The sequence below is a fragment of the Eumetopias jubatus genome, unplaced genomic scaffold (genome assembly GCF_037043125.1).
Source record: "Eumetopias jubatus isolate StellerSeaLion01/CBP00866 unplaced genomic scaffold, mEumJub1_p1.0 scaffold_1, whole genome shotgun sequence".
Taxonomy (NCBI): Eukaryota; Metazoa; Chordata; class Mammalia; order Carnivora; family Otariidae; genus Eumetopias; species Eumetopias jubatus.
In genome coordinates, this window is record NW_028274807.1 from 103,946,375 (window position 1) to 103,972,648 (window position 26,274).

Genomic DNA, 26,274 nt, shown 5'->3' on the forward strand with positions numbered 1-26,274 from the left:
CACACAGAAATGTGTAAACAGTAGGTTAACAATTATGTAAAACATAAGGAAAAGTAACACACACACACACACACACACACACACACACACACAAAAATGTCTGGAAGGATACACCAAAAACTATTAACTGGTAACCTGTTTTAGGGAGGAGGCAGAGAACTAGGCAAACAGGAGACACACGGGAGATTTTTTTATTTTGTACCTTCATATACTTTTATAAATGTTTAAAACCTATGAAAATATCATCTATTAAAAAACACATTAACAGATGTTTTCTTTTTTTAAACAACACACATACAGGAAGCCAAGTAGTACAAATCACTCATAAATTCAGAGCCATGAGAGTAACAGGCTCTACAATGATGACCTCCAGGTCCTACCCCAACCCCGGTGCAAGCACCATGAATGTGTCCCAGCTGCGTGCCACAAGTGGCTCTCCTGGCTCAGTAGGTGTCAGAGAGCAAGCAGGGAAACTAACTTCACGTCTTAGCAGCTGGAAGACGTCAACAGCAGTGCTGTGGCCACAACCTGCCACAGCAGAAGTAGGGAAGCAGTGTACAATTATTTCTCTAGAAAACTAGTTATCCTTAAAAAGCTTAAAGCAAAAACTTAACCACCACAATTTCGAAACATCACAATGAAAAGGAGAATAACAGCTGCACACAATAAAGGAAGTATAAAAAGGGGGGAAATGTGCATGGCAAGAAAGCAATTACCATTTGAAATTATCTTAAAAGCTTGCTGTTGCTTGGATCCAGAAATGGTTAAGTCACTAACCACTTAATAAGCTACCTTAAGCCACAGGACCACAACTCTGCCTTACCACCCCTCCCTTACGTGCAGGTAGGGACATAAAAGAATCCTACCACACTTACAACAGAAAAACAGGAGGGTGGTAGATAAACAGAAGAAAAAAAAAATTACAACTATCCTAATACCAGCCTAACAAAAGCTTTATTTTTCCAAAAATTTCCCTTGTTTTCATAAGAATCATTTTCACACTCCAAAGGCGTTGCCTTTCCACTGTCCCTAATGATACATCCAACAATACAGAAAGTACACCCATGTATCCTCTGCAGAAAACAGTAAACACAGCAGCACTGAATCAGCTATGCTTAGAAAGGCCTGCTTGCAAGGTTGGCCCCCTGGCTGGTGTCTGGGAACCTGGATTTCAGGAGGGTTCCCGGCATTCCCAGAACTGAGAATGGTTCAGTGCCTATAGTCTACACAATGAGGGGAATGCTAAACACCCACTTTCCTCCTGGGAGGCTGGAATCTGGGTACATGCTAGGCAGAGGATGTCTGTGACTAGCCCCTGACAGAACCAAGGGCACCGAGTTTCTAATAGATGAGACTCACAGGTACAGTCACGACTCACTGCTGGAGGAATGAGGCATGCCCTGCCATGACTCCACCGGGAGAGGATTCTTGGGAGTTTATACATGGTTTCTTCCGGACTTCACCTCATGTGCCTTTTCCCCTTGCTGATTTTGCTTTGTATCCTTTCACTGTAATAAATCATAGTCAAGAGTATGAAAATGTGTTGAAAACTTTGAGTGATCCTTGTGAATCACTGAACCTGGGAATGGTCTAGGGGACCTCTGACATATGACCTTTAATAGATTAAAAACCTAACCCTTGTTGTGGTTCCCAGGACACAATGCTTGACCAATACCCTCCTACAGAGTTTGTGAAAGCTAAAGGACTCAAGTTATGAGATGATATTAGTAAGCATCCTCAGCTTGGACAGGGTTCTTTCCTTGTGCATTTGACCTACTAAAGACACCATTGTGCAAGGTCTTACACACAGTAATCATTTATCTGATCTCTGCTAAGTGTACCACGTGGTTTGGCAAAATAAGTATTTTTTTAATGGTAAAATAAACATAAAATTTATCATTTTAACCATTTTTAAGTATACAGTTCAGTGGCATTAAGTACACTTACACTGCTATGCTACCGTTACCACTATCCATCTCCAGAACTTTTTCATCATCTCAAATGGAAACTCTCCTCCTTAAACTCTCTATTCTGTAACCCACCCCTCTGCCACCACCCCTGGTGACCACTATTTCTGCCTGTAAGAATTATGACTATTCTGGGTACCTCATATAAGTGAATCATACGGTATTTGTCCTTTCGTGTCTGGTTCATGTCATTTAGCATGTCTTCATGGTTCATCCACGCTACAGCGCAACAGAACTTTCCTTTTTAAGGCTAAATCACAGTCCATTGTGTGCGCATATATATATATATATCTATATATATATATCTATATACACAAATTTTGTTTATCCATTCATCCATTGATGGGCATTTGAGTTGTTTCCAGCTTTTTGCTACTGTGAAGAGTGCTGCTATCAACACAGGTATACAAATACCTATTTAATTCTTTTGGATATTATCCTGAAGTGGAATTGCTGGATCCATATGGTAGTTTTAGGTTTAATTTTTTTGAGTGGCCTTATTTCTTGCACAGTGACTGCCTCATTTCACATTCCCATTAGCAATGCACAAGAGTTCCAATTTCTCTGCATCTTCACCAACACTTGTTATTTTACTATCAACAGAAAAAAAATTGTGTTTTTTTAAATAATAGCTATCCTAATGGATAAAGTGAAATCTCATGCTTTTGATTTGCCTTCCCTAATAATTGGTGATGCTGAGCATCTTTTCGTGTGCTTATTGGCCATCTGTATGTCTCCTATGGAAAAATTATCTATTTGAAAAATAAATACCAGTCTTAAGCAGAGATTTTTTTTATTTTTAAGGAGCTAAATGAACCAGGGTGCCTGGGTGGCTCAGTCGTTAAGCGTCTGCCTTCGGCTCAGGCCATGATCCCAGTGTCCTGGGATAAAGCCCCTCATTGGGCTCCCTGCTCCGCGGGAAGCCTGCTTCTCCCTCTCCCACTCCCCCTGCTTGTGTTCCCTCTCTTGCTGTGTCTCTCTCTGTCAAATAAATAAAATCTTAAAAAAAAAAGGAGATAAATGAAAAAGTGAAGAAATCTATACAGCCTTCTAAACAGTACAAATATCAGCATTTAGTCTGTAAACAGCAGCCTCGTCACTTAATCTTACTGCTCTAACACTTATATATTTATTTTCCTTCTTCTTAAGAAGATATACCCAAGAGGCTGGATGTTTAAATCTTTTTTTTTCTTAGAACAAACTATAACTCCTTTCCCATACTTAAAAAGTAATATGCCATAGCAAGTATTTTTTGAAAAAACCAATGATGTTAAATGAATTTACTCAGATTTCATTAATAAAACCCATGCATAAAAGCATCATGTCTCTTACCCACAAAAAAGCAAACAACAAAAAACCGCACCCTCTTTTTCTTGTTATTTTAAGACTTATTTTGTACTTGCCTTTAAATCGGAAACTGAGGGGATTTTTTCCTCCAGGAATATCTCACCAAGCTGCTCATCTGAATTGGCAACACATTCAATCAGCTCTTGCCGGTGGTCAGCTGCCGCTGCCCTGAATTCTGCTGGAATTTCCCCATATCGAACAACCTGACTAAGAAAAGAAATGCTTTATTTTACTACTGTAAGGATATCCAGTTAAACAGTATAAAGCACCAATGAAAAAGATAATCCCTAATGGCTAAATTTTTTCTTTAGATGAAAACGAGCTCTGATATATTTGCATTAAAATGCAAGTGAGACTAAGGTAGATCTTTAAAATGCAGACAGAATAGTGGGCAAAAATACTTAAACGGGCAAAGCAAACTGCCAAGGTTATACTACTAGTAAATGTGAGAGCCAAGAGTCAAAGCCAATCTGACTCCAAAGCTCTTATGACTCTTGAAAATTCTATTAAGCAAATTAATCAGAATATCACAGTCACTAACAAGGAGGAATAGAGACCTCACTCTATTCCTTTCCATTAATAACCAACCCAATTACACAATTTTAACACAGAATACTCAACAGTAAAAAAGGTTACTAAATATGACACTCTTCAACCTTAACCCCAGGTCTCCATTTCTCTAGGGGCTGGATAGGTAAGAGTTACAAATAAAATATACACAACTGAGAAATGGGTATACTTGATATTTAAAAACAACAGCCTTAAAGGTTTCAAAGTATTTCTTTAAAAATGGAAACTAATGTCAAAAAAATACGCTTTCCAGAAAACATGTTCCTAAATTAAAAAAATAAAGAAGCCAACTGCACATATTCAGAAAATAATTCTTATTATCCCAAACAATGCTCTTCACAGCCTTCAGATCATAATTTCATCCCTCTTGTCAAGCTCCCTGGTTCTTAACCTTTTATGTCAGAATCAGCGGTGGGTCCTTTCGAAATTTATATACCCAGCGGTCTAGGGCTGGGAAAGGCGGCAGGTATATTAAGAAATTTCATCTGTGGTTGGGGCATACAGCAAAGTTTGAGTCTTTACTTTAGAAGACAAATGTGTGCCCTGGTAACTTCGGAAAAGCGGATTTACTCATTCATTTACAAATGTTTTTTGAGTCTGTACTGTGTACCAGTAACTTCTAGGGCTGGGGACGGCACTGAATAAACCTGATAAAATAGCCACACCCTCCTGCTCCTTACGCTCCAAGAACCAGTAGATAAACCACAGTCCCTACTGTCACAGAAAACGTGAGAGCAACACCTCATCCACTCGGCAGCCTACATCCTTTCCCTGCCTACGATACAGCTGATGAGGGTAAATGATAGTTAACTGAACACAACACCCTTAACCCACCCGCCAGACAAGCAATCCCAGTTTCACAGCAGAGAAAGAAAACCTCTCAGGGATTGCCTCTGGGGAAGCGGCCAGGCTACTGGGGCCACTCCTCATAAGGAAGGGTCATTTATGACCTCCCACACTGTCTAAAACAGGGCCACTCAGAATACAATCTGTAGATCTATAGTGGCCAGCATCACCCGGGAGCTTTCCAGAAATGCACATTCCAGGCTCCAGATGTACTGAATCAGAATCTTCTGGAGGTGGATCCAGGAATGTGTTTTAACAAGCTTTCAGGTGATCTTTCTGAATGTCAAAGTTTGATAACCACTGGGAAATTAGTGTTTTGTACGTGGAGGTCACTCAAAATTGACGGATGGATCAAATATCATGTCATAAAATTACCAATTTACTTCTTATATTATCAAAACCACATTTGTACTATTTAACTGCTTTTACATATTATCCTTTTATCTCTGTAATCTCATAAAGTAGATAGAGTAAATATTCATGATCCACATTTTCTTCCAAGTTTTTATCACAATACCCAGGACATAGTAGCGGCTCCATAAAAGTCTACAGAATGAATCAATAAATAAATGAACAAGTGGAAAAAGGGATACATTATTAGCCCAAGCTGATGGCCTTTTACCATACCATGCATATCATGATATAAATTACCCAAAAAGTTAACACACTCTCCCTTGGAATGAATATCAAGCAAAATGGGAAGCAACTAGGATTAAAGGCATTAAAACAAAATCATTTTGAAGTATATTCCTCCAGCCACATTTTAAAAAGATGTTTTCTCTATATTTAAAGAAATCATCCTTTTTCTTCTCTTTGATGCTTTTTAAAATGTAAGATATAATACATTTTTAACTTACCCAAAGTCTCCATCAAAATAGATGGCACGTTCCTCAATAAGATCTATTATACCTCTAAAATCACCCTCCAAACCAATGGGTATCTGCATAAATGCTGCATTATGACTCAGTTTAGACCTGAAAAATAAAAATACATACGTCCTCCCTAAATCCCTTTGAAACGACAAATAAAAATAAATCAATGGCAGATGTTGTGGAACTGAGAGGGGTATAATCAGGAACTCAAAACAGAAAACAGAAAACAGCTGGGAACAACCAAACTCACCATGCTCAGGAAGCCAAAACCCATTTTAGGCAACAAAAGAACTCTAAAGTTATATCCTGCATCAAAAACATAAGGGGGAAGAACAAATCAATGGTGGTTGGTCAGAAAATTAAAGGACAGTGGGATCACCTTGCCCATCTCTTTCTTAGATCAGTCGACTCTGGCAGAACTGAGTACAGCTATTTGAAGAGGAAGTTCTTACAGGAGAACTCTCAGCACACGCGTTAAAAATCAGACACTCATCATCAGCCTGTTCCCTCAATCAGGCACAACCAGTGAAGGGATTCACCGGCAGGAATTCTCACTCAAAAACAAATATGCTCTGGGGGGTGCCTGGGTGGCTCAGTCGGTTAAGCGGCTGCCTTCGGCTCAGGTCATGATCCCAGGGTCCTGGGATAGAGCAACGCATCGGGCTCCCTGCTCAGTGGGAAGCCTGCTTTTCCCTCTCCCTCTACTTCTCCCCCTGCTTATGCTCTCTCTCTCTCTTTCTGACAAATAAATAAATAAAATCTTTAAAAAAAAAATATGCTCTACCATTGTTTAGTCTAGACTCTAGGCCTCCATCTATAACTATGGATAGATAACTAAGAATCACCAAATATTTGAAGGTTACCAATAGCTGGAAAGAGGTGTGAGCTCCAGAAACAGTATTAACTTCCAAGTAGAGAGTTATAAAAAAAGAAAAAAGTAAAGACCTGAGAAGTAACTACCTCTCTATTAATGAAAATGTTGCAATAAAAGAGAAAGTTTAGGAAAGCAATTACATAATTGCAGAAATTAAAAAGAAAAAAAAAAACAGGCTAAATTAATAGAAGGGACACAGTTAAATATCAGATTAGTGAGTTGGAAGACCAACCTCAAGAATTCTTTCATTACGCAGTCCAAAATGAGAAGAAACAAAATGTATGAGAGTGTATGGTAGAAAAGTTAATACGTGGAGACGGGATCCAGAAGTTCTAAAATCTGTTTAATAGGAGTTACAGAATGTGGATAAAAGGGAGTAGAGCAGAAAGAGAACTGCAGTGGTCAAATGCTAAAAGAGAATGTTCCTGGAATTCAGTCGAAGACTTGGTGGAAACAGCCCATCCATTGCCAAGTACAAGTAAAATATAAGTTAAAAAGGACAAAAAGTGAAAAGGTTTTGTTTTGCCAAGAAATTATTACAAACACCCAATAAAGAAAACTTTCATGCTTATATTCCCAAATACATCACTTCCATCAGTGCACACAGCAATACTAGCGCTTGAAGTTCTTCAACACCATATCCTTCGTCATCGGACACATCACTCTTGGTCTCTCCACTACCACAGACTTTACTATTTTCATCAGCTCTGCCCTGGGAAATGTTGACTAGGAACCTGATAGCTCCATTTACACATCTACCAAAGGTAAAAAGTGAAACTTCCACTCTTTTCAAAGGCTATGTAAAATATACAGTATTGGGCAAAGTGTAAAATGCTACAACCAGACTTAGTTACATCTGGTACAGAAAGGAAGTGTTACTGTTGTCTTAGCAAGTATGTTACCATATGAAGTCAAGGGAATACACCATACTCCTTAAGGGCATTAATTAAAATTCCTTAAGTAAAGGTTAAAACAGAAGGTGATCCTCTAGGTTTGTCTAATCCTATAAAGTACTTTTAGAATCCACACTAGATTATTACTTCTCTAATCACAGCAAAGCAGTGAATTGCCAGATTGTTTTCTGAACTCACCTTAAACCTCCCTACAATTTTAGTCACATTTTCCCCATTTTACAGAGAAGGTAGCTGATGAGATCACACCACAAACCAAATACTGACCTCAATGTTTCTTTTACTAAGATAAGTCACTCACATAAATTTTTTAGAGAAAAAAATTTTGGGGGGGGGGAATAAAGTTAATGACACTGAGTTAATTGTCCTCCTGCATTAAGGTTTCTTATCCAAATCATCACAGCCCCTCATGTTCTTTCTAAGGCTCAGTACCTCATTTGCTGCAGGGCCCTGGTGGGACTGGAGCCCATTCGGTCCAATTTGTTAATGAAAGTTAGAAAAGGAACGTTGTAGCGCTTCATCTGACGATTAACAGTCATGGTCTGGCACTGCACCCCTCCAACAGCACACAGAACAAGGACTGCACCATCCAACACTCTCAGGGCCCTTTCCACTTCTATTGTGAAGTCCACATGTCCTAAATAAGACAAAGAAGTGTGTGAGAGTCTCAAAGTATGAATTTTTATAACATGCACGATCACAAGCTTTTGTATCTCTGCTCATGACATAATTCTAATTAGAATGTGGATTTCTTAAAACACCATACTGTTTACTCACCAGAAGGTCCAGGGGCCCATCTCTTCAAAAAACTATGAGGGCATGGGCACCTTTAAATCAGCGACAGTTTTCAAGAGGCAAGAACCTTCCGACTCACAATTTCTTTGTACTATTTTTTAAGGAAACCACATAATGATGAAATGCTCCAGGTCCCAAGTCAGATTTCTCCAACAGGAATTCATAGTCACACTTTTGAGTATCATTTGACACTCAAAAATGAGCTGGGTCATAGTAAAGAACCAAATGGGCTTTTGTCAAAACAAGCTGCAACAATAAAACCAAGAATTCAACTCACCAGGAGTATCTATAATGTTGATATTGACATCTTTCCACATGGTGTAGGTGGCTGCCGACTGAATAGTGATTCCTCTTTGTCTCTCTAGTTCCATGGAATCCATCACAGCGCCAACTCCATCTTTACCTTTCACCTAAACACAAGCACAGCAATTCAGAGTCCCCCGTCCCTGCGTCCCAAGAAGGAAAGAAATCTTTACTGAGATGGAACTAAAACACAGATAGTTAACTGATGCAATTTTCAGAGAAGGCTATCGTCAGACCATATCATCTTGTGAAACAGAAAAGTGATTATAAGTTTTGCCCTCTATTTACTGTCTAATCCTCTTTCCATTGCTGTTCCCAGCAACAGCTAACATGGAGCAATCACCTCAGTCTTGTTTCCTCTGCACTGTTCCTGTCCACCAGCCTTGTGGTAGTCCATGAGCAGAAGCTCAAAGAACAGATTTTCCCTGCTCTACAACATGTGGATTTTGAGGCCTGGGTGGGAAGGATTCAGCTTTCAAAATATGTGATTTAACAAGATGACCTGCATCTGAAGAGTTAAGTTACTCAATGATATGGTAGTTTCTTTAGAAGACTTTCAAGTTAAAAATTTTTTTCCTGGGGCGCCTGGGTGGCTCAGTTGGTTAAGCGACTGCCTTCAGCTCAGGTCATGATCTCAGGGTCCTGGGATCGAGCCCTGCATCGGGCTCCCCGCTCGGCGGGAGGCCTGCTTCTCCCTCTCTCACTTCCCCTGCTTGTGTTCCCTCTCTCGCTCTCTGTCAAACAAATTAAAAAAAAAAAAAATTTTTTTTCCTGATACATGTATTTTGTAACTATTAACATCATACCATAGTTTTAAAACCCTTTTCCACTTAACATTATAAACATCTCTACATGATATTAAAAAATATGTAAATACTACTTTAACAGCTGCTTAATATATCATATGAATTAACTTCCTAATTGAAGTATAACTGACAATGTTATATTAGTTTCAGGTGTAGACTTAACGTTCCTAAAAGACAATCTACTGAGGATACTCATAGTGATGGTTTCTAGAAAGATTCCTCACAATAACACTGCAAGCCAATTTGAGCTATCTATTCCCTTTGTGATATGACTTTGATTAAGATCCACTGTAACCATTCTTTTAATCTTTCAGGTTTTGTGATGTTCATTAAATCATAACTATTAAACAATTAAAGCCAAGCTCTAACTAGCTTGGAATCAACCATGAACTCCATACCTCATGCATCTTAGCAATTCTGCCAGTGTAGTAAAGCACTCGTTCTGTTAATGTGGTTTTCCCAGAATCAATGTGAGCTGAGATCCCAATATTTCGTATCTTTTCATTCGGAATCACTCCTGATGAACACCATCGGTGGACTTTCCAATTAACCTGAAAAAATAAGAGATCAAATCAATGCACTTTTTATAAGAGATAACAGGCAACTAGAATTGGTTTGGCTGGAACTGAGATGGAACTAAAACACAGATAGTTAACTGATGCAATTTTCAGAGAAGGCTATCGTCAGACCATATCATCTTGTGAAACAGAAAAGTGATTATAAGTTTTGCCCTCTATTTACTGTCTAATCCTCTTTCCATTGCTGTTCCCAGCAACAGCTAACATGGAGCAATCACCTCAGTCTTGTTTCCTCTGCACTGTTCCTGTCCACCAGCCTTGTGGTAGTCCATGAGCAGAAGCTCAAAGAACAGTCCCTAGCCCTGGAGGGACAGCAAGGTCCCGTATGCAGTATCTTTCCACCAACGAATCTCAATGGACACAAAACATCATAGCCTGGGAAGGCAAAAGAGGGAATGCCTCAACCTGCAATTCCTGTAACTAAAGGAGAAACTGCAAGAGAGGGCAGAAAGGATATACACAATCTTAAAAATAAATAAATCAGAAAAATATATTCAAATGAGCTAGTTAAATGAAAGGGAACAGATACTTCTCTGAATGTCACAGGTTTGAAAACATATGCTGAGGCTGATAAAACCAGAAAGACAACTTCCAACAACTACTTTAATAGGAAACACAGTTTTTAGTTTAAATTTTACTCCGCCCCCCCCTCCCCCTTACTGTAGTTCACAGCTAGCGAGGATGTTTTCAAACACTTATGCTCTGTGCTGTGGTGCGGATAGCTCCAAGGTAGCCCACAAAAGGTTTCCAATTCCTTCTGCACAAAAACAGTTACTTTTTAAAAAACTATTTCATTTTGGTGGAGGTGGGAGAATCTTGTATTTCACCGAATCAAGACACATTATAAACTACTCCCTACTGGACTGCACATCCAAAATGTACTGCAGCACTTCTGGGGAAAGGGACACAGAAGAACTTGGAAAAGGTGGGCAAACAGTAAATGGATTCTAGCGGACAGGCCTTTAGATGAAATTCCATGAATACCAACAAGCAAACGATGCCTGCATACTAGCAAAGGCTCAACTCCTACCCAAACCTACTCCACTCTGCAACCCCCGCAAAAGGAGAAATACGATCAAAGAAAAGTACGCGGAAGTTCGAACGCCAAAACAACCTAGGGTTTGCCCAAAGAGGGCTGTCCAAAGCCCAAGCATACTGTGCAGTAAAAAGAGCACTTGATAATGAGTCAGAAGCCCTGGGTTCGAACCTGAACACACTAATTTTTCAGCTGTTCTGACCGTCACTCCAGTCACTTCCCCCAAAAAAGAGGCTGAACCATAAATCGGTGGCCCCTCCACTCTCCCAAGGCACCGAGACGAGCTCATGAATAACGAGAGGATGTGCAGGTGCCGAAAAACTTTTCAGCACTGAGGAACGACATCTCGCATCCGGAGTTGTCAGGAGGTCCCACGGAAAGCATCACTGTTCCCTAGCCCTGGAGGGACAGCAAGGTCCCGTATGCAGTCCCTGGTTCGTCTCGCCCCGCTGGGCTCTAGTACCTGCTTCCCCTGCCAGCCCAGGGTGGCGGGGACCCGCGGGGGCGGCCCGCGCCCCAAAGCTGCGGCGGCGGCTGCTCCCAGCAGTCTCATGGCAAGCGCAGAACGGGCGTGAAGGTCCGGTAGCTGTGGTTCTGCTCAGCAACCTGACCCACACCTAGAACCGTTCAAAGTCACGCCGGCAATCAGTGCCGGAAGAGCGCTTCCGAGTCGAAGGACGCGGGGTGGAGAGAGGAAAGAGGAGGGACTTCCGGAACTCAGAGCAGAGCAGCCCCGTCCGCTGCTCTAGCGCCGTCTGTGGACTTGGAAGAGAAAGTGCAGTCGCTTTGGCGAGCTAATCAAGCATTTGTATGCTCCCAGAAAGAGGCAAACTTTTTTAAACATGGTTATTTTGCGTTTTCATTGTTGCTATCATGTCTACTTTTGTTTGTGTAGGTTTAAAATTTTTCATAACTTTTAAAAAATCTGAAATGGCTTCCTCTCTCCTTCAAAGTGCCTACAAGGCCCTGCTTGAACAGCCACACCAAAATAGCAATATAGAGAAATGTTTATAACAGAATTCAAGTAAAAAAAAAAAAGAAAGAAAAGAAAAAAGAAAAATTGTTATCTATGTTATTACAAATAGGAAAAAAATAATTATAAGACATGACCCGAAGGGCGCCTGGGTGTCTCAGTTGGTTAAGCAACTCCTTCAGCTCAGGTCATGATACCAGGTTCCAGGGATTGGAGCCCCACATCCGGATCCCTGCTCAGTGGAGAGCCTGCTTCTCCCAGTGCTCTGCCCTCTGCCCCTCACCAACACCACCCCCCCCCGTGCCCCGCTCATGTTCTCTCTCTCTCAAATAAAATCTTTAAAAAGAAAAAGAAAAAAAAAGACATGACGTGAAAAGAATATGGAAAAATGATCAATTATAAGTATTTTTTCTCATTTCAAAAAAGTTCATTGTTCGATGTTAAATGTAACATATTCAGTCCATATGGAAGACAGCATCCTTGAGAATTCCAGTTAGATCTCAACGTTTGGAACTCAGTATGTCCAAAATGGAGCTTCTCATCTTCCTCCCCAAAACCTTCTTCTGCAGTCTTTATTTTGAAAATGGAACTCCGTTCAAGTTGCCCAGACCAAAATGTTAGTCATTTCAACACCACTCTTGGACACCTCTGGCCTAATCTGTCAGCATATGTTATAGGCACCACCTTCAAAAATAGATCAGGACCTGCCCTTCTCCTTGCCTCTCAACACTGCCATCTATTTCCTTTATTTTCAATAGCCTCATCAATGAGATGTTCCCTAAACAACTTTTCTAAACCAGCAGGTTCCTCCCTTTCTATCTTCTCATGCTGTTTCATTTTCCTTCAGAACACTTCTTAGATATATCCAGACCTTTCATATACCTGTTTATTGTCAGGCTCTCCCAATGGGAATGTAAATTGCAAAAGGAGACTGATTTGGTTTTGTTAATTTCTGTATCCCTTTGCGTGTGCTAGGTGCTCAATAAGTATTAAATGAATGTACGAATGAGAACAAATTAATAGAAATCAAAGTACAAGGGGCAAGAAAAGAAAAATCAAAGTTCAATGATGAATTTCAAATTTACTTTTTGTATGTCATCCATGTATTAATTTGCAATAAACAATTTGTAAACTGATTTGAAGAATAAATTCATTAATGTTGGCTATACCCAATAAACTTTTTTGCTAATAGACTTTCAAAAATTTAATCTTTATAAGCCTTTTATGTATTTGTTTAAAATATATAAATATATTATTATGCAAATGATAGTAAAATTAAGATACCTTTAATTTTAAGATATAATTATGTCAAATAAAATAGTATATCTACTACATTAAAATCACTATTTTTTTTAAAGATTTTATTTATTTATTTGACAGAGAGAGACACAGCAAGAGAGGGAACACAAGCAGGGGGAGTGAGAGAGGGAGAAGCAGACTTCCCGCGGAGCAGGGAGCCCAATGCGGCACTTGATCCCAGGACCCTGGGATCATGACCTGAGCCGAAGGCAGACGCTTAACGAACTAAGCCACCCAGGCACCCCTAAAATCACTTTAACAAATAGTTTCCTTAAGTAAAAATTCATGCTCATTATCTTGTTATATATTCATATTTTTCTGTAATTATTGTGAATATATTATTTTTATTAATCACTTTTAACTTAAGTAATCCATTTTTATTTATTCCAAAAAGAAAACTGGAAGACAGAAATCCAAGAAGTGTCTAGCTAAATTTTTATGAGTACATATTATAGATTATCTCTGTTAAGGTTTTGTGTGTGTGTGTGTGTGTGTGTGTTTAGAGAGAGCTTGCTGGGGGCACAGGGCAGAGGGAAAGAGAGAATCTTAAGCAGGCTCCATGCCCAGTGCAGAGCCCTATGTGGGCTGGATCTCACAACCCTGAGATCATGACCTGAGCCAAAATCAAGAGTCAGACACCCAACCAACTGAGCCACTCAGGTACTCCTAATTCTGTTAAGTGGCAAAATACACATATACAGTATCATCCAAAACACTTCCACACTGTTAATTCATAGTCAGTCATTTTATAATCTCTAGGAAAATTGGAACTATCTTCAATGACCAAAATCTGGTATCAGTTTTTACTTAGAAACTCTCCAAGTATCCAAGGACTAATTTAATATTTTCTAAGCTCTGGAAAAGTTAACTAAGGATTTGAAAAATTACAATTTTAGCTAACACATTTAGTCCTTATAATTAACAGTATTATCATAATCTTGTAAGATCAAAACTCTTTTTTTTTCTTTTGAGAGAGAGAGAATGAGTGGGGGTGGAGCGAGAGAGAAGCAGGCTCCTCGATGAGCAGGGAGCCGAATGCATGACTTGATCCCAGGACCCTGGGATCATGACCTGAGCCAAAGACAGGTGCTTAAGTGACTGAGCCACCCAGGCACCCAGATTAAAACCCCTTTAAAAGACATCTGTATTTCAATTTTATTTAGATAAACACCATTTTATATTCTGTAATCTTACACAATTGATGGAGTCAATAACTTATTTGACCCATAAGATATAGGAAATTTGGAAAGTTTAAATCATGAGAAGTTCAATCTTAGTTTTATATAAACTAGAAGATTTTATTACCATTAATTTTATATAATAAAACCTGGAAGAAGACATATAGTTATATATTCATTCCTTTACCCAAATCCACCTATTTATCAGAAATATTTCATAAAACTTTTTAAAACATACTTCATAAACTTTATACTCATAATCATTAAATCATATTTAAAAGTTACTTTTATCTTGAAACCTTTCTTCTTATAATCATACTAACAAAAGCTATTATTTAAATGCACTTGTCCACAATTTTATGCAAAACAGCACAAATAGTTTGACTTTTTCTCTTAGACATTTTAGACTATTTGGACTAGATAGATATTCCTAGATTACACATATGCCAAAATGACTTTTTTCTTAATTCATCTTTAAAATTTTTCAAGTGCAGGGTGCCTCGGTGGCTGAGTGGGTTGAGCATCTGACTCTTGATTTCGGCTCGGGTCATGATCTCAGAGTCTTGGGATAAGCCCCATGTCGGGTTCTGTGCTCAGCTCGGCAAGGAGTCTGCTTCTCCCTCTCCCTCTGTTCCTCCCCCCATAAACACATGCTCTCTCTTAAATAAACAAATAAATAAAATCTTTAAAAATTTTCAAGTGGGAGGAAAAAAATTGGGAGGAACAGGAAAAACAGTGAGCTAGATGGCATATTAAAAATTGAGTTTGAGGGGGTACTTGGCTGGCTCAATCAGCAGCACATGTGATTCGATCTTGGGGTTGTAGGTTCGAGCCCCACAGTGGGTGTAGAGATTACTGAAAAAAATTAAAATCTTTAAAAAAAAATTCCAGTTTGAGGAAAAATCAATTGCAACCAGGCAGTGGTCAAACAGGAAGTGGTGGTTAGGAGGTCTCCACCAACTAGAGCTAAGGGAGACTTTTATAAAGAAGAGGCAGAAGCAAAGCAAGGAAATTATTTGATTATTTGATTGGCTGGCTATAGTTTAAATGGTTGCCTTATATGGGAAAGCCTAATTGGCTATTTGTGATTGATGTCTTTAGGTTTCAATTTCTTAAACTTGAGGCATAACAGGCTTGTTTTGGTTTATTTACATGGGCTACTAAGACATTAAAGCCGTCTCAGTCTAATGGCTTCTTTAATTAATTATACAAATATTAAAGTATTCCTGTAAAAGGCTAATTACTTTCCCCCTTTCAAGAAGGGAGGAGAAAGTTTAAATATAAACCATACAGTTACAAAGCTCTAAAGTATGGGGGCACTTGGGTGCTTCAGTTGGTTAAGCGTCCAACTCTCAATCTCAACTCAGGTCTTGATCTCAGGGCTGAGTTCAAGGCCTGCATTGGTCTACATGCTAGGCATGGAGCCTGCTTAAAAAAAAATTCTAAAAAACTATGAAGTATGGAAATAAAAGACAGAGTCTTTTACATAAACAAAGTGGTCTCTTTTAGACAAATAACACAAAGGCTCTCCTGAGGTTTTGTTTGTTGTTTTTTGGTGTTGTTCTTCCAACGTGCCTCTCAAGGCAAGTGCCTTGTTCAAGTTTTTTTCACATCCAAGTTCCCCAAAATGGTCACTACAATTCCTTGCTAAAGTTGTGCCAGGAGGTTGTACAAGTCTATTAGCTGACAAACCCATGAAAAACCGCCTGATGTCCTATCAAATGTAAAACACTGACTGCTATGTCTGTCTCAGGCTTCAACATTAAGCCACATGACTACTGACCTGAGACACATGTGGTTAGAAGGCAACATGGGTAGATAGAAGGCATCTCCCAAAGCAAACTTCTCATACAAGTGACAAGACTGAGGGAAGTTTTCACAGACAAATAATATAAGATGTTGGGCAAGTAGTCAGAAGATAGGAGATGGTGCTTAAAGTCAAATTCACCAGAGAACACCAAAGTCTGATCAGAACTCCCAATCCCCAAGACAAAATAAGCATGATCCTGGGGACAAAGAAATCATCAGAATGCAAATTTACTGCAAATTCCATGTAATCAGGGACAGAGGGGACTCAAGAGGTCTCAGATATGTACATTACTAAATTGAAGATCCTAATTCACTGCAGTGAGGGTCTATGTCACACTTCAGTAGAATCTCCAAATTGTCCTTGCCCTATCAGCCTAAGACAACTGTCTTAGTCCATTCAGGCTGCTATAGCAAAAATACCATAAACAATATAGTGGCTTATAAACAGTAGGAATAGAAAGGGTAAGGGGGGACACCTGGGTGACTCAGCTGGTTAAGTGTCTGCCTTCGGCTCAGGTCACGATCCCAGGCTCCCTGCTCTGTGGGGGAGCCTGCTTCTCCCTCTCTCTCTTCATGCTGCTCCTCCTCCTTGTGCTGCCGCTCCCCCTGCTTGTGCCGTCTCTCCCTAATAAATAAATAAAATCCTAAAAAACAAAAAAAAGGTAAGGGAGCTCTCTCTAGTGTCTCCGTTATAAACGCACTAATCCTACTCAGGAGGGCTCCACCCTCAGGACCTAATCATCTCCCCAAAGCAACATCTCCAAATACCATCATCATCATGTTACCACATTTAGGGCACCATCTGATTCTTTTTTTTTTAAATTAACATATAATGTACTGTTTCGGGGTACAGGTCTGTGATTCATCAGGCTTACACAATACACAGCGCTCACCACAACACATACCCTCCCCAATGTCCATCACCCAGCCACCCCATCCCTCCACCCCCCTCCCCTCCAGCAACCCTCAGTTCCAATATGCTTCTGCCCTTGCCTTGTGACCGTAAGGGATAATGGAGTCATAAAGGTAGAGTAATGGAAACCTATCACCGAGACTACCAGGTACAAGGAAAATCTCTAATGTAGCAAGGAGTGTTAAGTATGCAACTTGGCCTCATTGCCAAGGCCACATTTCCCAAATTATTACTATCTTCCCATTCCCAAAAGATCCAGGGTTCCAGAAAGATCAATGGTTGTACACAAAGGAAAAATAATATGAACTGTATACAAGCTACAGAGAACCTTCTTTCTTATATGGTTGACTTCAGCAGTATGGTAAAAATAATTCTGAAGAGAGGCAATTTCAGCAACATTGAATATGAAGAATTGACATTTAATCGATGTCACACAGTTTTATGAGTGTCCCCTTATGAAGCACTGTGGAATAAGAAGAAATATATATTTAATTCAATTTTTATTTACTTTCTATGGTAAACAAATTGGGAGAAAAAATAGCTGTAAATGCTCTAACTGCTATATGATGAGTAGAAGTTATACTGTTTTAAATACAATTATTTATTAAAGTATGTTTTTATATTTGAATATAATGATTCAAATTACCATCAGTGGAATGATTTAGGCAGAAGAAGAATAATTACAGTGTCTACTCTATTGGGATTTTGCTCTATCAAGTAAATTTATGCAAAAGTATTAGAATTTATGCCTTATGACAACTTCCCAATATGTTATTAGTATACTAAAGTATGCATAAGAGGAAAATGTTAACATCTTTCAATAATACCTGCTCAATTACTTTTTCTTATAAAAATGAATTGACATGTATGTATCTTATTTTAGTAACTAATTACAGGCATGAAACACACTGACTAATAAAATTAACAGGATATAATATGGAAGATTAGGAAAGTATAAGCACAATGACATAGGTCTATTTCCAAAGTGAAGAAAGCAAGATATTAGGATTATAAAGTGATAGTGTATTTTCTGTTCTTTTTCCTCCTGTAAGGGTTAAGATTTTATATTCTCATAAACTTTAAACTTTCTAAAAAAGGATTAATGCTTGAATTCTAGAATAAAAAAGCTAAAGCTGAATTTTTAAATGGTATAAAAGGAACAACTGAATTATTAAGTACCTTGCTCAAACACACATATCACCTGTCTAAGAAATTTTGAGACAATCAATCATTCAGGTTTACAGAATATCAAATGCATTTTTCTAAATGTCACAAAAAGGCTGAGCAGAGTTTCTCCAAGGACACTCCAACTTTAGAATGTTAACTGTGGAGACAGATTAAACTGTGGGAAAGGAGAGCAGAAATACGCTACCTTAAGAAGTTAAAGAGAAAGGTCAATGTAAAGTCTGATGAATGTTAAGAATGTAATATGGGACAAAAAAGAACACAGTGTATAAAGAAATTATAAAGAACAAAACTCATATATATTAGCAATTTAAAATCTCCTTAAAATTCAGAATTATTTGATTATTCATTATTACCAATAATAACTAATTTCTCATAAAATAGTACTAGTATAATTTTGCTTTATTTTTTAAAACCTTTGTTTTTTAAATTTTATTATGTTATGTTAGTCACCATACATCATTAGTTTTTGATGTGTTCCATGATTCATTGTTTTCATATAACACCCAGTGCTCCATGCAGAACGTGCCCTCTTTAATACCCATCACCAGGCTAACCCATCCCCCCTCCCCCCTCCCCTCTAGAACCCTCAGCTTGTTTCTCAGAGTCCATAGTCTCTCATGGTTCATCTCCCCTCTGATTCCCCCCCCCTCATTTTTCCCTTCCTTCTCCTAATGTCCTCCATGCTCCTTATGTTCCACAAATCAGCGAAACCATATGATAACTGACTTTCTCTGCTTCACTTATTTCACTTAGCATAATCTTAAACCTAGCTGGCTGGAGCACCTGGGTGGCTCAGTCGTTAAGCGTCTGCCTTCGGCTCAGGTCATGGTCCAAGGGTCCTGGGATCGAGCCCCACATCGGGCTCCCTGCTCAGTGGGAAGCCTGCTTGTCCCTCCCCCACTCCCCCTGCTTGTGTTCCCTCTCTCGCTGTCTCTGTCAAATAAATAAAATCTTAAAAAAAAAAAAGCTGTTGGCTATATAACACATCAAATCTGATTTAAATAATTTTACCTTTATTAAGATCACTGTAGTACTGTGTTAGTGAAAACAGAGTATTTTTTAACATTTTACTTTCTTATAACTAATAAATATGATAAAACTAGCTCTACATTCAATCGAATATATAAAAGAAAACATAGCCAATAGAAAGATAATTGGGAAAGCAAAATCAGCTTTAAAAATCAGTATGTTTTAAAGAGTTTTATAGAATGTTTAGCAATTAAGTTGTTGAAAATCAGTTTTATTCCTAAAGTATGGACAATATAAAGCTAGCACTTCCAAGAACATTCAGATAGCAGAAGAAAGTTAAGTACAGTACTGATTTAACAAGGGATTGGTCTTATGTGTATTACCCAGCACCATTACTTTCTCTGTTAAAACAATCAAAACTAAACAAATCAAATGCAAGGCTATTTATTTTTTGTTGATTTTCACAGGTGATCCTTTGATGTTGAGTTTGTCCACAAAAACATTTGATCTTCTTCCATGTTCAATGGCTGGACTTTGATGAGGTTTCTCCCTGAGAAATATAATATGAACATAAATACCATTTTTTAAATAGCCAGTAGTTTACAAATCAATACAAACATGATAAAAAAAAAAAACCACTGTAATTTATGGAGAGTTTTATCCAAAACTTCCATAATAGCTTTGAAAAATATATGGGAGATTACTTCATTAACATTTAAGAGCGCAACAGCTGCTTTCCTGAGATAGATTTAACTGTTTAACCATGTCATCCAACATGGCAGCCACTAGCCATATCATTTACATTTAAATTAATTAAAATAAAATAAAGTTTAAAATTCAGTTCCTCAGTTGCATCAGCCACATTTTAAGTGTGGTTCAATAGCCACATGTGGCTAGTATAGATACATAACATTTTCGTTATTACAGAAAATCATTCCAGAAAGTTCTACTGGACAGTGCTGGTTTACAGAAAATGCCACTGATAGGGCCATAGATTTACAGATCATCTATAAAGAGCATGCTTTCTTTAACAGGGACCTGGATTTCATAGTCAAACTTAGTACTGTAAGGTTTTTTATCAATAAACTTTTCAAAGTTAGACAAATATTGTCTAAAAGTAATACAGAAGCTAATTTTCTACAGAAATTAGGGCTCTAAAATCCTAAATAAGTATTTTAAAATAAAAGATGCTAGCTCATGAAATTCTGCACAAGGCTTCTGATTTACTTGATACCCACTTGTCCACCGCTGGTTCTGTTAAAACTTTCACTTTCTGCAGCAATCCTCCACTCTCTTATGACCTAGAACAGATTTCTGTTTTAAGGCCTGGTGAGGCCTCTCTCTCTCTTAAGTGTAAACTTAATAGGAACGAGGTATTGTTTTCCATTTTTCCTCCAGAGAACCAAATTAAATTCCAATTCTAGAATATACATTCATGTACAAAAATCTCTATAATCTTTAAGGTGTGGTTTCAGCACAGCTATTCCAAAGGTAATCCCAAAGGAGGCTAAAGTTTTGGAAAAATTCTTCCAAAATAGCTAATATCTAATGCCTAATATAGGTGCAGATAATGTTATATACTATACAAGTATCTAAAAATGCGTTTACCATTGACTTATTAGGAGAGTTTTGTTATAAGCCTTTCAAATAGAGCCCCTCTCTCCTTATCATATCTCTAGATACCAATATCTTTACCTGGCATGAAATGTATGACTCCGACTATATCCAGATTAAAATCTGCTTTACAAGAGTAACTACATTATGGTATTTCACTTTTCCTTAGAAGGATTTTAGCCCCTATCTTTTGAAGCATAATTTGCTAGTGAGTTACTAATCATACAATCTTAAAATATTATTAGTTTTTAGATACAAATTCAAATTTGTGTGGAATGCTCAGATACAATGTAAAATCATTACATCCTTCACAAAAGATACTGTTGATACAAACAAGGGATGTTAATCAAAACTTCCTGATACAGAGGTAAAATTATGTAACTTTTCTCCTAATTCTTCTTAAAAAACACAATTTATTTTAGAAATAACTTTACCTTCTTTTAAGTTCTCGGCAGCCTGAATTCTCATGACCAACACTTCTCATCCTAGGGTTTTCTACATTGTGCCACTGTCCCACTGGTTTGTACTTCAAAATCTCATTTTGCCACTCACTGTCAAAAGCACGAGCATCACCTACATTAAATATCAAAATAAAGGGGCAAGTATTAAGATATCAACTGTCAGTAACTGCCTTGGCTCCCACATACTTGATTTTGGCCTTGTGTTTCCATCAGCCTAACCTCAAGACAGAGGCAGGGAACTGCTCCAAATATAAAGGTCTTTGATTCAGAGTAGTATTTCCTTTTTTGTCTGTTCCTCTTTTATTCCTATTGATAATTTGGTTATTGATGATTTTTTTTAAAGATTTTATTTATTTATTTGACACAGAGAGAGCAAGCCCAAGAAGCCAGAGCAGCCGGCAGAGGGAGAGGGAGAAGAAGACTCCCCACTGAGCAGGGAGCTGGATGTGGGGCTCGATCCCAGGATCCTGGGATCACGACCTGAGCTGAAGGCAGACGTTTATTCTGACTGAGCCACCCAGGTGCCCCGATGATCTGGTTTTTCATGCACCTGCTTGGATATCATATTATTCTATCCAGTGAACCCTTTGACCCAATTACACTTACAGTCTTTCTTCTTGGGTCATCTTCCTGGTGATCATGCTTTTCCTCAGTACTTGGGCACTTCTACTGTAACTAACACTTCCTATTAACCTCACCGTTTTCCTACATAATAACTTGGCTTACCTCGCAAGCTTCTGTTGTCAATTTCCTAAAACAGGTTACTCAACTGTCAATTTGTTATGAAGTAGGCAATCTAACTTTAATAACAACAACAGGTAAATGGTAATACTTGTTCTATCAGATGGCCTTTATAATAATAATGTGTTCCCTCACTGATTTTTTCTTCAACATGTTAATTATTGTGAAGTACTCTGTATATATTTAACTATGACAAAACTACAAAGATTAAAATTAAAGAAAGGTTAAGATGTTGTAGCTTCCATCTCATTGCATAAAAATAATTTTCTCCAAGCCAACCCTAAGAGAATTTCTTTTTCTGAAATTATATGATAATTTAAACCATTTCCATTTAAATAATTTAAATTTAAAGTGACACTTTTATTCAAAATACTTTTTGAAAGTAGATGAATATAACCCAAAAACCACAATGAGAAGAGTTAGGACACTGGAAGGACTTAAATGCATTGAAGAATGAATATAAAACCTAGAAAATGGAGAGGTGCCTGGCTGGCTCAGTCATTAAGCATCTGCCTTCAGCTCAGGTCATGGTCCCAGGGTCCTGGGATCGAGCCCTTCAGCTCAGGTCATGATCCCGGGATCCTGGGATCAAGCCCCACATCAGGCTCCCTGCTCAGCAGGAAGCCTGCTTCTCCCTCTCCCTCCCACTTACGTCTCTATCTGTCAAATAAATAAATAAATAAATCTTAAAAAAAAAAAAACAAACCTAGAAAATGGAAAGACATACTTAATACAATACAAGAAATTAAAATCTTATCTATACAAAAACTTAAGTGCCCAACAATACAGAATGATTTAAATAAATTACGGCCCATTCATGAAAACTTTTAGGTAACCATTTAGAATATTTTTGAAAAACAACATCATAGGTGACTATTTTCACAGTTATAATGGTGAATTAAAATAGGCACAATATAAACTAGATAGTAAAATACTAATTTTGAGAAAAAGTATATGTGTTAATATATACATAAAACTACTAGGAAGAAATACATTAAAACATTAATAGTTATTTTGGGTTGGGATTATGGATAATTTTAGTTTTCTTTATTCTTTTTTATACTTTTCAAATATATCTTAGAAATATTTAAAAACTCATTTTGCCTACTGGCAGTCTTACTAAATGACAATTCCAAAAGATTCCATTTTCCATGTATAAAACAAAAAATAAGTAACATTACCAAAAATCACTATAAAAAACAAATCTACTATGAAACAATGAAACCACAATTTTATTACTTTGATAAGGTAGTCCCTACATATTATTCATAAACTACCTTGAAATGACATCTTATGGAATGTTTCTACAAAAAACATTCATCAAGTTCTACCAGTATTTTAAGAGGAAGAATGCTATTTTCTGTGACAACTTACTTTCATTCATATTGATGAACTCTTGATTGACCTCTTCATCTCCAGTCTTGTTGTTCTTTGACTTTTTAATGACATGAGCTCGGTCATGAAGATGATGACCAACAGCCATTTTTTCTAGTCCACTATCAGAATCTCTCATTGCTCTCCTAGTTTCCTTTATCTGTAAAAATGAAGAAAATAAAAATTAGTTATTACTTAAATATATAGAGAATGGATATAATTCTCAATTCCTCAGGACCTGTTTACTTATAGAAGTAAGACCATAAATCTACAGCCCTAAAAAACTGGGTACTCAGTTCCACTACCAACTTGCAGTAAAATTGTGGTAATAGTTCTGATATTTTAAAAACTGCTTAAAATTAAAATGTCTAGGGCAAATAGAACCAATACAATTTAAACTTTTTCTAAATTGTAATCAAATGGCATAACAAATAATAACCTAATTATATAAAACTTAGTGCCTTCAACACTGTCCTTAATAGTGTAATAGTTGGGAGTACATCCCTCTAAGTAAGGGTAACTGATTATTCAGCAGTCATGTCGATGGGCTTGAATCTCATGGCTCCTACATATCAACTCTATGGGTTATGAGAATATTCATGATAGCCAAAGACTATTAATATTAGCATGGTTTGCTGTGGGATGGCAACAATTAAATTGTTTACATTTAAGATGTATGTTACTTATAGCAAGTTAAAATGAAAATGTGTGCACTATGGCAAGAGCATGATGAAAAGGTGTCTTTATATGTAAAAACTAAAAAATGGACTATTCACATGCATTAAACAGGCAAACCTAATTTTTTTTTTTACTATAAGTACTAATGAGGAAGCGTAGAAATAGGAACTCTCATACCAGACTTCATGGGAGCTAACTGTTTCAATCACTGTGGGATAGTAACTTAGTAATTTTAGGTAAAGATGAAGACATCCACCTCCTACAAACCAACAATACCCTTCCTAAACCATTTGCAAGAGGAGACATGTATAAAGATAAGTGAAAAATTAGAAATACCTAAAAATCAATCAACAGAAAAACAGATTAAAAACTGTGGTGTACCCATATTTCAGTTAATATATAGAAGTCAAATAAACAGCTGTATCTATAAACTTGAATAAATCTCAGAAACATTACTGAGCAAAAATCAAGTTGCAGAAGACACATGCAGCATGAAACCATTTATATAAAGTTTAGAAACCCATAAAATAATTCATTATATTGCTTATGAAGCATACATAAGTAATAAAATTATAAAAACATACATGAGAATGATAAGTTCCAGATACAGAAAAATGGTTCTTTTGTGGGGAGGGAGTAAAAGGGAAAAAAGGAACCAGGGAGGGAAGAGTGCACTGAAAGCTTTAACTGCATCTAATATTTTTGCTTAAAAAGAAAAAAAAAATAAGGGACAACTTAAAGCAAATAGAGAAAAATGTTATGAGTTGACTAAACTGGGTGGAAGGAATGTGGGTATTTATTACATTATTTTCTATATCTTTTCTGTACACTTGAGGTATTTCATGAGTTAAAAAAACTCATTTACTTCAGATATAAATTAAAAATAGATATTTATTTCATGAGACAAAGACTTCTTTTTTTTTTTTTTTTTTTTTTAAAGATTTTATTTATTTATTTGAGAGAGAGAGAGAGAGAATGAGAGAGAAAGCACATGAGATGGGGGGAGGGTCAGAGGGAGAAGCAGACTCCCTGCTGAGCAGGGAGCCCGATGCGGGACTCGATCCAGGCACTCCAGGATCACGACCTGAGCCGAAGGCAGTTGCTTAACCAACTGAGCCACCCAGGCGCCCCAAGACAAAGACTTCTTTTAATGTCTACTTACCTGGTCAACATGTAAAGGTAATAATAAACATCAATAGATATTTACATGAAAAAAGGCATCTGAGGTGGAGGGGGAGAAAAAAATGCCTTAAACTAAGTAAATACAGTTAGCATTATTGTGTTTCACAGTGATACGTGTCTTCTTCCCTCATCTCTACCCGCAGAGTACCAGATCAAGCTTAAATAATTAAAATCCAATATAGGTGATTGATAGATTTTACATTCCACAACTTTATAAAGCTCCAAGAACGCTCAGAAAATACTTACTCCTCCTGGAGCCCTACGGGTTTGAGTTGAGGCCTGGAAAACCTTTGGTGGCTCATCTCCTACTTTGGAATAAGTCATAACTGAGGAAGAACTAAATGAATGTCCATTTGGATCCACTGAAAGGTGACCCTAGAGATAAATATAAATTGTCAATCCAGAGAGTTTAGTCAAATATGAGGAACTGACTTTAGAGGATTCAAATAAGTAACAATACTAGCTAAAGTTCTACTAAGGATACCATACTATCAATATGGTATATCCAAATGGCACCCCCAGGAAGGTCCTCGTCTCCTTCCATTTTAGGTACCAATTCTCACTCTCCTTGTGAGGAATAATAGGAAGTGACTCACTCAGAGATCCTTAAGTCTTTGTGATCAAAGACTTGCAGCTTAGATTTAAATATAGATGCTGTGCCCTGAAGCCTATGATGCCTTTATAGTCAGTGGTTGACCCTTGTGTGCAATTTTGCCAATGCTGAGCCCATCAGCCATACACCAAGAAGTTTTATACCTCCTGTGGGTACCAGATTGCTAGATTATGAAAATCATTAATAATGCCCTAGATTTGGACATTCTGAAATGATCCTTAGATTCTAAACTGGATGACTAAATAATATGACTCTTCTTCATATTGAATCAAGTTAATTTTTTAATGTTAATATTATGAGTAGAAAAGTAAGAGTATTAGCATTAGTTTATAACTATTTGGACTTTATGGATCTAATCCAATGCCTAAACATCATTC

At 37.6% G+C, this 26,274-nt stretch overlaps 2 protein-coding genes across 2 annotated transcripts in view; both read right to left on the reverse strand.

Moving 5' to 3' along the window:
• The window catches only part of GFM1 (G elongation factor mitochondrial 1), a 43,881-nt gene extending 32,317 nt beyond the window's left edge, over positions 1-11,564 (reverse strand). The window contains exons 1-6 of the mRNA XM_028103133.2: positions 11,369-11,564; positions 9,690-9,842; positions 8,460-8,592; positions 7,820-8,024; positions 5,588-5,704; positions 3,371-3,521 (exon numbers count right to left, since the gene is read on the reverse strand). Coding sequence (XP_027958934.2) covers positions 3,371-3,521; positions 5,588-5,704; positions 7,820-8,024; positions 8,460-8,592; positions 9,690-9,842; positions 11,369-11,458 — 849 coding nt within the window. The 5' untranslated portion in view covers positions 11,459-11,564. The remainder of the gene's footprint in view (positions 1-3,370; positions 3,522-5,587; positions 5,705-7,819; positions 8,025-8,459; positions 8,593-9,689; positions 9,843-11,368) is intronic.
• A 7,895-nt stretch (positions 11,565-19,459) lies between these two features.
• Positions 19,460-26,274, reverse strand: part of MLF1 (myeloid leukemia factor 1) — a 32,590-nt gene continuing 25,775 nt past the window's right edge. The window contains exons 4-7 of the mRNA XM_028103162.1: positions 25,531-25,659; positions 23,425-23,584; positions 21,283-21,421; positions 19,460-19,784 (exon numbers count right to left, since the gene is read on the reverse strand). Coding sequence (XP_027958963.1) covers positions 19,679-19,784; positions 21,283-21,421; positions 23,425-23,584; positions 25,531-25,659 — 534 coding nt within the window. The 3' untranslated portion in view covers positions 19,460-19,678. The remainder of the gene's footprint in view (positions 19,785-21,282; positions 21,422-23,424; positions 23,585-25,530; positions 25,660-26,274) is intronic.